This window comes from Eucalyptus grandis, chromosome 2, assembly GCF_016545825.1.
Source record: "Eucalyptus grandis isolate ANBG69807.140 chromosome 2, ASM1654582v1, whole genome shotgun sequence".
Taxonomy (NCBI): Eukaryota; Viridiplantae; Streptophyta; class Magnoliopsida; order Myrtales; family Myrtaceae; genus Eucalyptus; species Eucalyptus grandis.
In genome coordinates, this window is record NC_052613.1 from 38,177,952 (window position 1) to 38,194,216 (window position 16,265).

The 16,265-nt window shown below is 42.0% G+C and overlaps 2 protein-coding genes across 2 annotated transcripts; one reads left to right on the forward strand and one right to left on the reverse strand.

Moving 5' to 3' along the window:
* Positions 1-3,815: 3,815 nt before the first annotated feature.
* LOC104432643 (putative serine/threonine-protein kinase-like protein CCR3) lies at positions 3,816-5,315 on the forward strand. Its single transcript, XM_010045124.3, has one exon. The coding sequence runs from the start codon at positions 3,816-3,818 to the stop codon at positions 5,313-5,315; it is 1,500 nt and encodes a 499-aa protein (XP_010043426.2).
* A 4,588-nt stretch (positions 5,316-9,903) lies between these two features.
* On the reverse strand, positions 9,904-15,118 carry LOC104432644 (phosphoinositide phospholipase C 4). Its single transcript, XM_010045126.3, has 9 exons — positions 14,277-15,118; positions 13,515-13,711; positions 12,614-12,749; positions 12,307-12,537; positions 11,936-12,171; positions 11,674-11,791; positions 11,213-11,365; positions 11,025-11,111; positions 9,904-10,484 (listed from the first exon to the last, which is right to left on the reverse strand). The coding sequence occupies exons 1-9, from the start codon at positions 14,589-14,591 to the stop codon at positions 10,191-10,193; spliced, it is 1,767 nt and encodes a 588-aa protein (XP_010043428.2). The 5' UTR covers positions 14,592-15,118; the 3' UTR covers positions 9,904-10,190.
* Positions 15,119-16,265: the final 1,147 nt, after the last annotated feature.

Here is a 16,265-nt window from a genome sequence, read left to right on the forward strand (position 1 = left end):
TAATCGCTCATCTTTACTACTAATTACCATCCACTTGTCGCCACCAGTCGATTGCCACTCGCCTCCCATGTCGACTGCCTCCCCCCATCGGCCACCAACCGCCTCTTGCTAGTTGCTCGAGAGAGAGAAATTTTTATGTTATTATCAAACGTGTATTTTTACTCAGAAACTTATTCAAGGATTAGAAATAGAAAAATCTTTTTCTGGTCAAAAGTTCTATCTGAAAATAGAATGGTTCCTTCTTGGCTAGATTTCCACCTATATCAGCCAATTGTTAGGCTTAGAAGGACATCTTGATAATAGTGTGCATACTTAATTTCTCAATGGCTTATAATCACAATGATATGAGCATGATCTACTAATATCATTCTCCAATAACCACAATTCAAATCCATATCCATCTCACAACTCAGGTTCACTAACTAGAATGTATAACTTTTTCACCAACATATGAATATTAGTCAAATAAGAGAACTCATATTCTTATCAATTAATCAAAAACGATATCAAAATTAAGTACCAAGGTGCCCTAACTGCTACTCAACTATACTAAACTTAATCGCTAATAAAATAGATCTTGCCCACCAACAAAAGGCTTGCTCAAAACAATTATTCAAAACTATCCGCTATACAAAACTCGAACATGAAGCCGTAGAAATTTGTTCTAATCAAAATGTAATTCAAAATCATTTTTCATCAAATCCTATGGCTCCACAACACGCTAACCTATTATTTCCATATAATTCCATAACTTAACAACTCTTCAATCAAACCTTCCAGTTCAAAATTCGTATAACTTCGAATTTATGGCCTAATTTTGAAAAATTCCTCCGTTTAGATGAATATACAACTTGAATCTATACTGGGCGTTGCAAACCGGAGTTAATCCAACTTGCCGGGAAGTCCAAGGCAAGCATGAGTGAATTTTTTAATTTTTTTAATTTTTTCTGTTTCCTTTGTCCTTCCGTTTGTGTTCTGGAGCATTTTCTGTGTCCTCTCTCTCTTCTTATGTATCGGGCATGCATCTTCTCTGTTTTTTTCACCATAGGTCATAGGCGATTGGAGCAATTTAATGGGCTTTGGGCTGGCCCACTATTAAAAGAAATAAATGCGTTACTTCAACTGATATTTAATCTCTGTGTTCTTGTCCTTTTCATTGGAACAACCTTTTTGACAGATCCTCCTTTCCCGATAATGACTCAGTGGCCCTCATTTTCCAATGCTTCTTTTGTTCGGTAAACCATCGCTTCTTTTCCACCTTAAGATAAACTCGAAGATTCGAATCAACTCGACCCATCACCTCCAGGGTAGGGAGGACCTGTTCCATTGCTAATGTGGTGCAGCAACCGCCGGGAATAATCACTATGAAGAATTCATATTTGATTAGCTTACTTCTTCGTGTATCATTACTTGTCATATGATCGGTAGATAAATTGATAGCATCATGTTTTTATATATTGACTTAAACTTTATAATAATTAATGATGGCCCCACAAAATTTTCCATAAACCACATCCTCCTTTAAAGAGGAAGTTGTTGCCTAGGCAACGATCTGTCACATGTCATGACATCGTTGAGCATTCTATTGACTATTCTTTCCACTACTCATTTTCATGTTATAATACAGATAAATCAAAACATCTTCTCCTTTTTCAATGTTAAAAGAGTTAACGTGCTAGAATTACAGGAGAGTGTGTGCTCATAGCAAGTTTTCGGTCAATGGGACTTGGGAAACATTTGAAGGGCATTTTTTATTTCTTTCCAGTGCAACTCATGTCAGCTAATACAGAGCCAACTCTAGAGCAGGATGGAAATGGTGGGTCTGGAAATTTTGAGGCTCTTTTGCACGTACTATTACTATTCATCTGGGTGTGGATATGGATATGGATATGGCTGTTGCAGTGCATGAAAGAGAATGGGCCATTTGTTTGCTTGGGAGTCAGAGATGGGCCCTCGTCAAAAGAAGTGGCCATTTGGTTGGGCCATCTCAATTTAAGTAATCTCTTCAGCCGAAGACCTCTCTTTTGGGCCTAAGGCACGCAAAAGACCAAATTCAGCTACTCTTTTCAGATTCATCATGGTACCTCACATCGGACCCCGACAGGAGCGGATAAAACATCACCAACTCCTCTTGCGACTGACAAAATTAGTGTTACGTACAGATGATGACTGTGTAATTTTATCCAATATTCGTTGAAACCAACGAAATGGGACAGTGCAGGAATCTTTCTCCAATAGAGCTCCGATACGAAGGTGGAGACCAAATTGCTGCAAAAAGAGTCACGGGTCGAGAACAATCGAAAAATAAAATAATGGCAGGGGGGAAATCCACAAGAATACGTCATATGATTGTCCAGTGAGTGTAGTGCGGGCAAAGGAACCTGTGAGATGGGATCCTATGGCCATGTTGCGCTCACATTCGCGTTCCATCATTGAATTTGAGAATAAGGCGCTCGGACAAATTTTCCCCCGTGACTCAACAGGAACGGGAGCAGGGATTGCCTCAAATCACTCGCCTGAACCGAACTGAACCTAACCCGCTTGAAAATACACGTCAAGTCCATTCTCCCCCTCCTCTCTCTTTACTGGTCTTGTTCCTGCTACTGTCGATCGAGGAAATCCTGTCAAAGATCTGTCCTTTTCCTGGCCAGTAAGCTAGGATCACCCCCCCACCCTGTTGCCGTGCAACTTCGGTTCTACGAGGTCAAATCCATGGTTATGAAGCCACAGAGAAGTCTCGCTGTCTCTCACAGTGAAGTGGGAACCGCCTGAAACTCGAACCTATAAAAAGGTTTGTATTATAATAACCCTATTTCTCCAACATATGTAGAAGAGCTACTTGTTTCGTTTCATTCCCGTGTTCTCCTGTCCTGCCCTCGTGCTCTGTCCCTCTCTCGATGAAGAAGATTGCAGAGCCAGGCACACCTCTCACCGTCGCCGCCGCCGCCGCCGCCTTCCTCCTCCTCGCCTCCATCGCATCCCCGCCCCGCGCGGCGGTCAACGCCCTCGGCTCCTCCTCCACCACCGCCGTCGTCTCCGGCACGTCCACCTTCTGCGGCATCCTCGCCGGCGAGCCCACCCAGAGGATCGAGTGCTACCAGAACAACCGCCTCGTTTCCGTCGAGCCCAACACCTCCTTCGAGGCCATCTCCGGCGGCTCCACCTTCTTCTGCGGCCTCCTCTCCGGCGGCTCAGCCGTCCTCTGCTGGGACACGACCGCCGGGGGCTTCCCGCCGAAGCGTATCTACTACAGCGCGACCGTCAAGCTGACGGATCTGACAGTGGGCGACGATCATGTTTGCGCATTGGAGGTCAACACGAGCATCGCCAGGTGCTGGAGAGGAGAGAAAACGGGTCGAAGTTTCCGTCGCCACCGGAGGCGTGGCAGTTCCGTGCAATCACCTCCGGGAGTGGCTACGCGTGCGGGATTCTGAAGAACAAAAGCAGGGTCGTGTGCTGGGGGAAAAATGCAGCTGCAGCGGAGATTCAGGGGCAATTCGGCGATCTGACAATGTCGACGCTGGTCGCCGGAGCTTCGCACGCCTGCGGATTGGCGTCGAACGGGACTCTAGTATGCAAGGGGAACAACGACTATGGACAGTTGGTCGTCCCTTTCAACTCGGCTTTCGAGTTCTCCGGCATCGGCGGGGGCGAATTTTAGCTGCGCGGTCCGGCAAACCAACGGCCTCGTCATATGTTGGGGAGGAGAGACCAACAGATTTGAGTATGATAGCGATTTGGTGGAGGGCGTGTCGTTCGAGACAATTGTGGCAGGATCAAATGTAATTTGCGGGCTGATCACCTGGAACTTGACCATGACATGTTGGGGACCAGGTTGGTCCAACAATCTTGGAAGTGATCTTCCTCTAGGAATGATCATTCCTGGCCCGTGTGTGAAGACTCAGTGCAGCATGTGCGGTACGTATCCGAATTCCGATACATTGTGTCACGGGTCCGGAACCATTTGCAGATCTTGTCAAGTCGAGCTTCCTATTGCACTGCCGCTTTCGCCAAGCGAATCGCCGCCTTCCCAAAATCTGCAGCCGTCTTCTCGTCCTGGAAGACCCCTGAACCGGCTATCTCTGGCATTCGTGATCGTTGGGTCAGTAGGGGTTCTTGTGGGAGCCTGCACGGTTATCTACTGCTTGTGGGCTGGAGTTTGTGGTCGCTTTGGCAAGAAGATGAACGATTCTGCGCAAGTGCAACAAGAAGTTGCCGAGGCTTCTAATGTCGATCCTAGTGCCCAACACCCAAGATCGGTTACCTTCAAGGGCCAGAGCTCCGGTTCTTTGAACTGCGACATAGTTGGATCATGTCCATCGAAGCGAATAGACAAGACCGAAGTTTTTTCCCTTTCAGAACTTGTGGCTGCCACGAGCAGCTTCTCACCAGAAAACAAGATTGGCAGCGGCAGCTTTGGCGAGGTCTATTTTGGGAAACTCACAGATGGTCGCCTAGTGGCGATCAAGAGGGGCAAAACTAATATGAGGAGGAAGAAGGTCCAGGAGAAAGAAAGCGCATTCGGCTCGGAACTAGCGGTCCTGTCGCGCTTGAACCACAAGCACTTGGTGGGCCTAGTAGGATTTTGCCAGGATGAGGATGAGAGGCTTCTTGTTTACGACTACATGAGCAACGGTTCGCTCCATGACCACTTGCATAACACCGAGGCCATCGGAGCGACCAGCAAGATTTTGAGTTCCTGGAAATCGAGGATTAAAGTTGCTTTGGATGCCGCTAGGGGAATCGAGTATCTCCACAATTATGCAGTGCCACCCATAATCCACAGAGACATTAAGTCATCAAACATTCTTTTAGATTCGAATTGGACCGCCAGAGTATCTGATTTTGGGTTATCTCTAATAGGGCCAGAAACAGACCAAGAATACGTTTCGAGCAAAGCAGTTGGGACACTCGGGTACATCGACCCAGAATACTACGTGATGAATGTTTTGACGACGAAAAGCGATGTTTATGGCTTAGGAGTAGTGTTATTGGAGCTCTTAACAGGAAAACGGTCCGTGTTCAGGATCGAAGACGAGTTGGCACCCATTGGACTAGTGGAGTACGTGGGGCCACGGGTGCTAGCTGGAGAGCTAACGACGCTGCTCGACAGGAGGGCGGAGCCACCAACAACAAATGAGGCTAGAGCGGTCGAGCTGGTGGCTCACACTGCTGTTCGGTGCGTGAACCTGGAGCGCAAAGAGAGGCCTAACATGGCCGAGGTCATCGCCGATTTGGAGAGAGCATACTCTCTCTGTGAAGAAAGCCACAGTATCTTCACAAATCCAACATTTTCATTTCTTCGGAATGAATGAACTTCCATTTTTGCCGAGACAAGTTTTGTTTAAATCCCAGAGGGAGACTGGCGATTCTTTCATTCTCTTTCTCTGCAGTTCATCTAATTCTTTCAGGAATCTTCTCCCGAGCTGCAAGGTCAATACTCTATATAGATTTATCGTCTTTATTCCATTATTTCTTGGAAACAGCCTAGTGTAGAGGCACTGTCGCCCTAAGTTTGACTCGAGTTATTCATTAGATTACCGTTGAATGATCTATCCACGATGGAGATGGGAAAATAATCTAATGAAAGATAATCGAGTCGGATCAGATGGAGCGCGTTAAACAGTCTTATTCGTCCATCCGATCCGTTCATTTTTATTTCTTTTTTCGGTGGAAATATTCATTATTTAAAGGCGATGGTCGCTGGATGTGTTTAACTAAATTAAATCCCGTAATCGTCGGTGGTCTTACGGACTGGAGACAGTTGGGATCTCTTGACTGATACGAAGCAAATAATCTACAGCAAGAGGAGAGCCGTGTTTACTGTTGAGGATGGCCATCGCCTATTACGTTCTTGCAAGCAATTAACAAGGCCTGTCATAGATAGATGCACATTTAATGCAGCCATGTCATTGTCAGTTCGGTTCCAAACTCCATAAGCATCTCCAAGTAAACTAACGAGCTACTGGCCAAAAAATAAAACTAACGGGCATGATACTGCGATCTGTTGATCCACATATGATGGGGATCCACGGGACCAGATTTCTGCAGTGCACTGAATTCTGCAGGTGCTACTGTTCATCTTTTTTGCGAGGGCAGCTAGGGAGAGTTGACAAGGTCAGAAGTTCAGATCTGCCGAGTGAAGAGTTAACCAGAGACCAGCAAGGTCGCAAAACCCGCACGATGGCCACCTGAGGTTGCTCAACTGCCTAGGCGATGGTTGCTTGGGGTCGCACAACCTTAGCTGGCCCTTGCGCAAAGTCGCTGAGATCGTGTGACCTTGACTATTGGCATAAGGTCTGGCTCGCCAGCAATGTGAGCCATTTTGCCCAAGCCAACGAATGGTTTAATTTCTTTTTAAGAAGGAAAAATAAAAATTACAACCAAAGCTCTTTGCAATTTTTTTTTATCAAACACTACTTCACCTAAAGTTGCTTTATAAAGGATTTCTTTTATCAAATGCAATTTGCATTTTCCCAAACCCTATTAAGCTAAAGGCTTTTGCATTTCTTCACCATGCTTTCAAAATACTAAACTAATGCACCTAGATAAGTTAAAATGGATCATAAATTTATTTTTTAATCCTTATTTGATTGGTTGAGTTATTATACAAATTAGTTGTATTTATTAAATGAATCATAAATGACTTTTGAATGGTAAATCCAAGAATAGTATGAGTATTAAATGAAATCACAACTTATCCACTTGTATGAATCCCCATCCACTCGTTCTTGCACTCACTCAATTATCACTTTCACCTTAATTTATTTGGATATAAGTTTTCCAATATGGAAGCATTTTAATAATTTAGGTCAGGCACGAATCATTAGATTTACATTGCATGAACATGAGTTATACTTGATCAAACCTTTTTCAATCTGACTCAACCCACCCATTCGATAAGTTTAGGTGAACTCATCGATCCAATAGGACGTTGTCATTTCCAAAAGAAGTGCATCCACTATATCAAATTGCAACAAGTAAGGACAATGAACAAATTGTTAAAAATACGCCACGACAATAAGTCATGTGCGGACTGCAGTGGCATCATAGGATAGGGTCCTCCCTTTGGTGAGTGCTGTCTAAGGTATGAAGGAGTCCCTGTCCGCGCGGAAGGGGGACTATGATGGGAAAAAGGCCATTCCAGAACGTGAGGGGAGGTCCACTGTCTGATTACTCCAGCTCGTTCAAGACTATGCTTATCCTCCCGAAGACAAATTGAGTGACTTTGTCCCTATTACAAAGACCATCGGTCAAAATCTACAGCTCCACGAGCAGAATGGGCAGAATGAGATTGAATCTACTGTCATTCCTTCTTCTTTTTTCATCTCAAGTGCCTTACATCAACGCCGGGAAAAATAGCGTTCTTGCGATGTGACCCCGATCGCTATGGTCGGGACAAAGTCGCAGTAAGAGTGACCAATTGTCCTGCAATACATGAAACGATAATGCAAGACCCAATCGAGGTTTATTTTATGTCCTTTCTTACTCCTCCCGACCTGAATTTCCCGCTTCACTGCGGAATATGTCTTCAGTTACGATTAAATTGCATCATTATCCATGTGATACGAGATATAAACAACTAAAAATGATCTACACGTTATTATATGTGTTTTTCAAAAAATCTGAATATGCCAATTGGCACCAATTTAGATCAGTACATTGGAAGCCATAATAGACATATGAAATATATAGAATCTAAGTTCTAGAGAACATTACTTTTTTCATAGAAAAATTCTTGAAAACATAAATAGCCATCTTTTTTTTTTCCGTCTCATTTTTAGAATCTCTCCCGAGATTCAAGTTTTTGGCATGTCTAAGTTTGAAGAACCTTTAATGATTGATCCATGTTTACTATCACTCTTTGTTATCTTATCTAAGTTAAAATGAAGAACACCAGCAAATATGCATGAAATCTTAGAGCTTTAGATTTGATTATATTGTTATATTTGAGATAGGATTAGCCCTTCCATGACACTCTTTTGATATCGCTGCTATTTTATCAGTTCAGATTTAAATTTTATCACCATTTATCTCCTAAGCATGATTATTGATATTCATGATCTTAAATTTTTTGAAGATGTATAAATATTACAGTCTAAAAATGACTTTGGAACTTTTACTACATTTCAATTGTTAAATATTCTTTCCTATAGTAAAATAGTTTTTTGTAATCTTATTTAAAGGGACACCGATCGTGCAGATTAATATGAATCATTGAAATTGAGGTCATTTTAATTGTTGTTGTAAAAAATAAATAGCATGTTCAATTTGAAGGGAACCTAAATATTTTAGAAATGAAAAAAAAGAAGAAGATGTTTTTAGATAGTGATTAAAATATAAAATTAACTAGCCAAATATAAATTTGAGACTAAGTAAAAGAAAACGTTAGATGAGTTTGGTGAATATACGATTAAATAAAATTTAAAAAAGAGGGTTTAAGGGAGTCACAAATATCCTCCCCAAGACTCTCCTTTAATATATGTTTATATATAGAACATTATCAGATGATTGAATATAATCCTTTTATCTAATCAAACTGCACCTATTGAAATCGAGCTGAATATATAAAAAAGAGTATGATATATTCGTTACGTATGTGCAACGAACTAGCACGATCTTTTATGGAAATGATTTATATAAATATAAAAAGCTAGTCTGAATATTGTCAATTTTTTTTGCTACTACATGAAGATGGACTTCCAGTGAAATAATTAAAATCGATTTCACAAATGGATTTGCTTCCACTAGCTCCATGTAGTTTCAGTTTGAACATTATTATGATCAATGTAAAACATACAAATTCAATATTGGGTTAGAGCCATGCTTTCCACGTAGAGGGTATGCCGTATTGGGTATTTTATATGTATACGCGAATAAATTAATCGCAAAGGTAATTAACGTAAATATATATGTAGGCGCAAAAACTTTATTTAAGGCATTTATGAGTAGTCAATTAAAAAATATAAAAAAAGACAATAAAAGAAGAAAAAAAGGGTTTAGAGCATGACTAGGAAAGATTGATGCAAGTAGCATTTCAAACAAAAGTTATGACAGGTCGATGAATTATATAAGATATATGTTATATCAAAGCTGCTACCTCATTTTTCTTCTTCAATAAAAATACATAATTTTGATAGGGACACAATCGCTGAAATATTGTACTATGAGTCATGCGTTAATTTTTGTATTAGTATTTGAGAAAAGTGACATTTTGAGAAAGAATGAACAATTAAAAAAGAAGGAAAACAATGACAACCAGCAGGAAAAAAATACGTAAAATATGCATTAATCAAGAAAATTATAATGGTTAGTGACGAAGAAGATAAAAACAAAAGGAAGAAGGAGAAAGATGCATGAGCAGGAAATGAAGACGTAAGTGCGAGTTGGTGGAGACAATGATTTAGAAAGCGAAGAACAACCTGGCGGAAGGAAGTCCTGCTGTTGTCCTGTCGCAGTGCCTGAATAGCCGTACTTAATGGAGAATGAATACATGGATTTCCCTTCAGCAAACGGTATTTTGGTGACGTTTGAACTTCTCTATACAAGTTCCATACTTTCTCTCTTTTTCTCTGCATTCACATATGAACGATCCTCAGATCTATTTCACGGGATCATGTCCTTACCCCTGAACTTTTAGTGTCCTGTTATCATGGTGTATCTTGCAAAGTGATGGAGAGACGACCGGATCAGACATGGAGGAGGCTGGCCTGAGCAGAATTTTCGGTTTGACAACCGAAAGATAGCTTACACCTCTTGCTTTCCTGTGACCTTACATTACTCCATCTTGCTAGTTCTTACGTTCTTGCATATGCAGAACCCGTTACAATTCAGTGTTCCGATCATGGGGTTCCAGACATTGTTTGTAGTAATTCAATGGAGAACATGGCAGAACAGAAAAGATACATCCGAATGCCCTTCTTTTATTTCAATCTTTCAAAACATCTTGAAGCCGTACACATTTCTACTAAGATCTTATTGACATCACACATAAGGAGAAACCCACAAGATGATCACAAAGGCCGAGTTCCAACCACCCAGCTTGGATTGGGTGGAAGAAAACGATGGACAAATAAATAAAACCACATTAAAAGACGATGAAAAGACAAAACTCGGAGAGAAGCAAACGAAAATTTTAAGACTACATATATTACAAGGAGACAAGATGTGAACTGAACAGAGGGGAGTACTCAATCGAAGTCGAAGCGCATAAGCAGCCTCGCTGAGCTGAGCTTCTCCCCCTTGCGATCATAGAGTGGGATGGCTCGTATCCCCGATTTCAACTCAGAAACTGGCAAACAAGTCTGGCCAGCAAAATCATCCTTCTCAGACATGTCGTACTCATGGACTTCAATCCGCAATAAAGCTAGTTCAGGAACAGTCAATGGAAATGAAAACTCCTGATTCCAAACAGGAGTCCAATCGTCTTCTATTTTCTTAGTTTTCTTCATTACTGTATCAGCCGGCACTCCTGCTATGCCAACCTGCACCAAAATGGACGTAAGGATTGATCCCAACTCCCCGCCCACCACACCAAACTGAGGGAAAATACAAAAAGAAAGGCCCTTTTGCATGTGCCTTTCTTTAAGTCCTATTAGTCTTGCAAGATCCGTACCACCACTTATCAACGGATATGTTCCTTAGATAGCAACATTACAGAAAATATAGCCACAAAAAGAAAAAAGAAGCTTTGGTAAGAAGCCCGGTATGAGATATTTAGACAGGAAAATCACCAATATGCACTAGAGCCTACTTTTCCACCACACTGCTTTAACTTATTCAAAGTTTAATTTACTTTTATGTTGTCCCAAGAGTGGATGATGTTGGATATGCCCCAATGGAAGCAGCTTGTTTATCTTTAGAACTTGCTTTGGAACCAATCTCATTTGGGAACAAATACTTTGCACCCTACAGGCTCCAAGACTAGTTTGCCTCATCAAGATGCATGTTAAATGACAGTCACCCAGCTTAACAAAGCATTTTAGATATAGTAATATCTCATTGAGCAAGATAAAAAGGCTTACACGGGTGTAAAAATCTGGTGGTGAATACAAATCGAAGTGTGTTTGTTTGAAGTCTAAATGCCATCCATCTCCCATGTACACTGTCACCTGTGAACAAAAGAATTCAGTATCTTTGATCCAAAGGAACAGGACAATATGTTGACAAAGACCAAGGTATAAGGGCTGAAACAAGATCTTTGCTATGGTACCGTCAGAGTTTTCTTCACATCCAGTTTTGCTTTGGGATCAAAGACTTCATTCTTTGGACCCAAGCTCATCAGAAAGTCGGGCTTCTTGACATAGCCACACCCCCCATTGGCTCTAAACATACCATGCATCAACCAAAGGAATCTTCCGTAACCCTGCAATCGTTGATTGACGTGTAGTGAGCAATTGCTCTTGAAAGCCCATGAGTTATAACCCCTTCGAATTAAGAGTTTAATTTAAACCGAAACTAGCCTATATTTCCTTCTCGCTACAGAATTAGGACTACTAGCTTTTTGCCAGTGGAACCAATTCGGCGATTAATTTTTGTCCTATAAGCAGCCTCACAACAAAGCCAATTACTTCTATTGCAAAATATGGCAAGACCTTTCCCCTACATAATGCTGGGAGCCACTTGAAACACATTCCACCTATGCTCAAAGAAATTCGAATTACTGAAGCAAACCTGCATGTTAAATGCAACCATCTGAGCTCCGTGCATCCAACCAACTAGTGGCTTGTAATTGGAGGAGTTAAACCGAGTACCCTTGGGGTAGACTCTCAAGATATTCTTCTGAGTAAATCTGCAATTAACAGGCAGAAACATCAAATCTGGTAGACTTTGCTATATTTACCAAAAGAAAATAATAATAACATGGACATCAGCAGAATGGCCAATAATCTGTACCAATAGATCCACTCAACAATGTTATCTTGGATGTAAGTACCTCACAACATCTGTCGAATGAGACTCAGCGGCCTTTTCAAGTGCTTGTTCACTCAGACTGAGGCGTCTAACCTTATCAGCCTCTACTTTTAGTGCTTCCTTTAACCCACCCTTCGGTTTCCCAGCATGTATAGCAATCAGACGCTTGTAAGTAGGTCCTCCTGGTTGACATGATTCAGTTTCACAATCATCACTTTCTTCATCTTCATGACTGTGTTCATTAGTTTCACCCTCAGTCTGCATAGAAATTTATACAGGTAAGTTGGAAAAAAAAAGCAATCAATCTAAAAGCTAGGAAGTCAAGTAATTCAGCACCATTAAGAAGATATGAAAGTCACATATGGTAAGAGTTATACTGAAAGCCGAGCAGACCTTATTGTCTTGTCGAACAAGTGAAACATCCAATGGATCATTTCCCCATATATCATCCTCAGCATCCTTCTTCTCCGAATGACTGCTCTCTTTAGTACCTTTAGCTTCAAGGTACTCTTTTGGTGGTTTGGTTGATATAATTATGCGATGCTTCAAATCTTCAGGCGAGAGTAATTCCTTTAATTCAGCTTCAGGGTAATAAAGCATTTCTCCAAATGTTTGGGTGATCATCTGAAAATACAAATTTCATCACTAAAATGCGAGCAAGAAAGGGTAATGGGATTACAAGAGACTGATGAGAATTCACCTGAGCTACTTTAGACTGGAGATCTGGAGTTAGGTGGTCCTCGAGTGTTATTATAACAGGATAAGGAGATGTTGCAAAAGCATTTTCTCTTATAGATTTTAAACATTTGATGAGTTCCACTGGAGTTGTCAAGGTTCTGCATCCATACATAAAACATACTCAGACAAGATTTGGAAAGGCTGGGTGATGGAACTTGCCCTGGAGTTGTAATACTTCATTATTAATTGACGAACCAAACAGACAACCTTTTCACTTCTCCATCTTAGATAAGAAGAGTTGATTTACTCGTACATTGAAAAAGTGGGCCTGGGAATATAGATTATGTTGTCAACTCTAATACAGCATAAGGTGCTGAACCGATGCGTTACCAGGGTTAGAATAGTCTGATAACTCCCTATAACTCTGCTATCATTGAAGAGATTGCAAAGCATTCCTTGTGAAAGTTAAGTCATTTTTCAAGTTGAGCTTTTCTAGCCAGAAGAAAAACTATCCTACAATTATATGCTCTATGAGAAAAGTGTGGATGTTTGGAGTCTGCAGTAATTGCTCTGCAACTACAAGCATTTCGAAAGGGCTAAACTCACAACATGCAGCCTTGGCATTAGATTGTAGAGCTTCCATGGAGAAAGGGCATTTTTAGAATGACAGACATGATGCTGCATACAAAAATGGATTCATGATTTTTCCATTGCAGTTTCTTTTTTCAGTTGGACAAGTGAGATAACATCTTTTATCTGTGGAATATGTACAAATTGGTACTTTACCAATTGAGAGTACTTTAAAATTGAGATTAAAATATCTTATTTCGCAATTGGATGGTATAAAAAGAGGCCCATCTCCAGAAGTAGAGGAAATAGATTATTGTCAGGCAAAGAAAGAAGCCAAGGAATTGGATGCAAACCTTCCATGAAGAACGTGCACATCGTCCTTCGCTGAGTTCGGCCATATATCAAGTTCCACCACTCTCACTCCTCGTTGCAGCGCCTTGATGATCGGGACATCACTGCAATCGCTGCTTAGCTGGTTTCCCGTGAGGTATGAGTTGTGGCCCGTGTATATGAAATAATGGGACAAGGGAGCTGTCATATCTTGATGAACCTGAAAGAAAGACGAATTGAGTTGACGACCACAAAGATCTCACCTTCATGGTAAAGTTGGTCCTTATGGGTCATTACATCTATTAGAAATGAACACATGGTTCAAGAGTGAATGAGCAGAGAAATACTCATATGGACAAACTGTTAATTCCCATAGATATGGAAACTAGTAAATTCGAGATCTTTCTTAGATCACGAAGCAGCGGACCGCACGTTAGTATTGAGAAGAGTACAATATACAAACATGATCAGATGGTAATCTCCTAAAAGCAGCAAACTTCACAGCTCATCTTTAATTCCAACTTTTGAACGACAATAAATCCCCAATACCCATAAAAAGCATTCCATTCCACGCGTGTCCCCCTCGATGCAGATGTGGAAACTCTCGGGATCTTCACTCACCAAAACCAGGAAAGTTCCATTTGAGGAACGAGTTAAACCACTTGCAATAAAGAGCTCCCTTTTAGAACGAAACCACACGGCTGATGGTCAAGACAAGGCGAAGACTAAAATGGACTGCTTCATTCAGCTCAAATCAAACCAGAGTAAGAAGGAGCTGATCATACCTCAGATCCAATCGGCGGGTTGAGATCAGCGGAGAAGAGAAAATGGTGGAAATCATCGAGGGTGAGAGCGTGTCTCGAGAACTTGGCAATGTGGTGGCGCTTATGGATGACCTGATCCACGACCCTCTGCGCGTCCGCGACGGAGGCGACGGCCTCCCCCTGGGACTCCACCAGGAACCGCCGGAACTGCTCCGCCGACATGGTGGCGCCGCCATCGGCGTACTTCTTGAAGGCCTGCCTCACGTCCTCCGGCGGCTCCGCCTCCTTCACCTTGAACTTCCGGGTGTAGCAGAGGCACAATCTGTAGCTCCCCATCCCAGGAACCAACGAACAGAGCAAGTGGGTTGCTAGTTGCTGGTTCGATCCGCTCCTTCTTATGCTCGGGAGACGAAAACGACCACCGGCGAAGAGACAGAGAGACAAGAGAGAGAGAGAGTCGATGGGGGAGGAGGAGAGGAACGGACAGGGACAGTAAAAAGATTAGCAGGTCGAAGGAGTTTAATATGGGAGAGAATGAACGTGAATTAGGTGGTCCTGAACACCATGTTTAACTTAAATGATTGGAGACAATAAATTATAGTGGGGGAGCTGGCTCGTCTCCCTCGTTTAACACGTCCCGCCCCATCAGCGTTCTAACCTTCACCGGCCCTTTCCCCATTTAGGATATTTTATTCCATCCTTCGCTCGTCGTGCGCCGAGCTGGACTGGCCATTGATTAAAGATGACCGCCTTTTGTTGCTGATACCGACCGCGAGATGGAAAGCTAAAGCTCAGCAGCTAAAAAAGCTGGGAAATAGCTCCGCTTGCGAAACTGGGTTTGTTTAAGACCGGGATCTGCATATTCCATGAGGAATCGTCGCATGTGCTTTCCATTCCAATGCATGAATTTAGTAAAGGTGTGTACGATAAGGTCGAGAAGGCGACCCAACAGCAACAGCATATGTCTCGTCTGTAGCGGCTGTCCCTGTCCGTATTTTGTACATTGACCCCCATCGGTTGACTTGGAGGTCTCGCCTCCTATCTCCCGCGTGGGTAATTTAGACTTTTTATTTCCTTAAAAAAAAGAAAAAATATAAAGTTTTCTGCATCTGCAAGCGACGTGGTTAAAATAAGTACAGTCGAAGTCTCCCGTTCGCTTTCGCACATGTACGAGATTAATTTAGGCGACTTGGAACTCTCCCAGAAATAGATTGGAGTTTACTCACCCCTTAAAGATTCCCATTCTCGATCGAGAGTCGATTTGGAGGGAATTTTTTACGCTTACAAAATATAAGACTATGGAGATTCGAAGTAGTTGTTCTTTCCAGTCAAAATTTCTAGATGCTTACCAACATGGAGAAACTTGGCTACAACTGTCATGGACTAGAAAATAGAATTCCTTTTCTTTAGGAAACAGTGGGGAGCATTTATCTTGATGTTCCTCTCGTATGCAAAGGTGAAAACAGTGAATTTCAGATGTTAAATCGTGTAATCATTTCAGGTTCACATTATATATTTCAAGGGAGCTATTTCATGTTCAGTATGTGGTTCCGTTCATTTCAACTCAATTCATCTTCCCGAAAGCATGTCAGCATCAGTTTGTCAAAAACCCTTTGTTTGCTTCGGTGGGTCCGCACGTTTCTTGCGTTACGAAAGAAGTCACCGAAAAGGGTAAAAAAGAGAAAGGGGAAGTGACCCTTTGGATGCTCCACCGTCCGTGCTGGAAGGGCAGCGGAGAGCGTCATCACGCTGACGACGTTAATTGGCGCTTATTGCCATCACACAACGTAAATAATTTTTTTAAGGACGGTACGAGGACTCACTGCTTGACAGATATGCATGCGTTGTCATGTCATTTGATGTTTTTACAGCATAAACCAGTAGCTTTGCCTGTGCTTTTCGGACGTTTTGCACGGATCCATGGTTTTTTAACTTTCTGGCGTTTGGCGCCAGTGAACACTTATCCGTCTCATGTGAACTCATTGATTTCTGAATCCTGACCTCAACTAA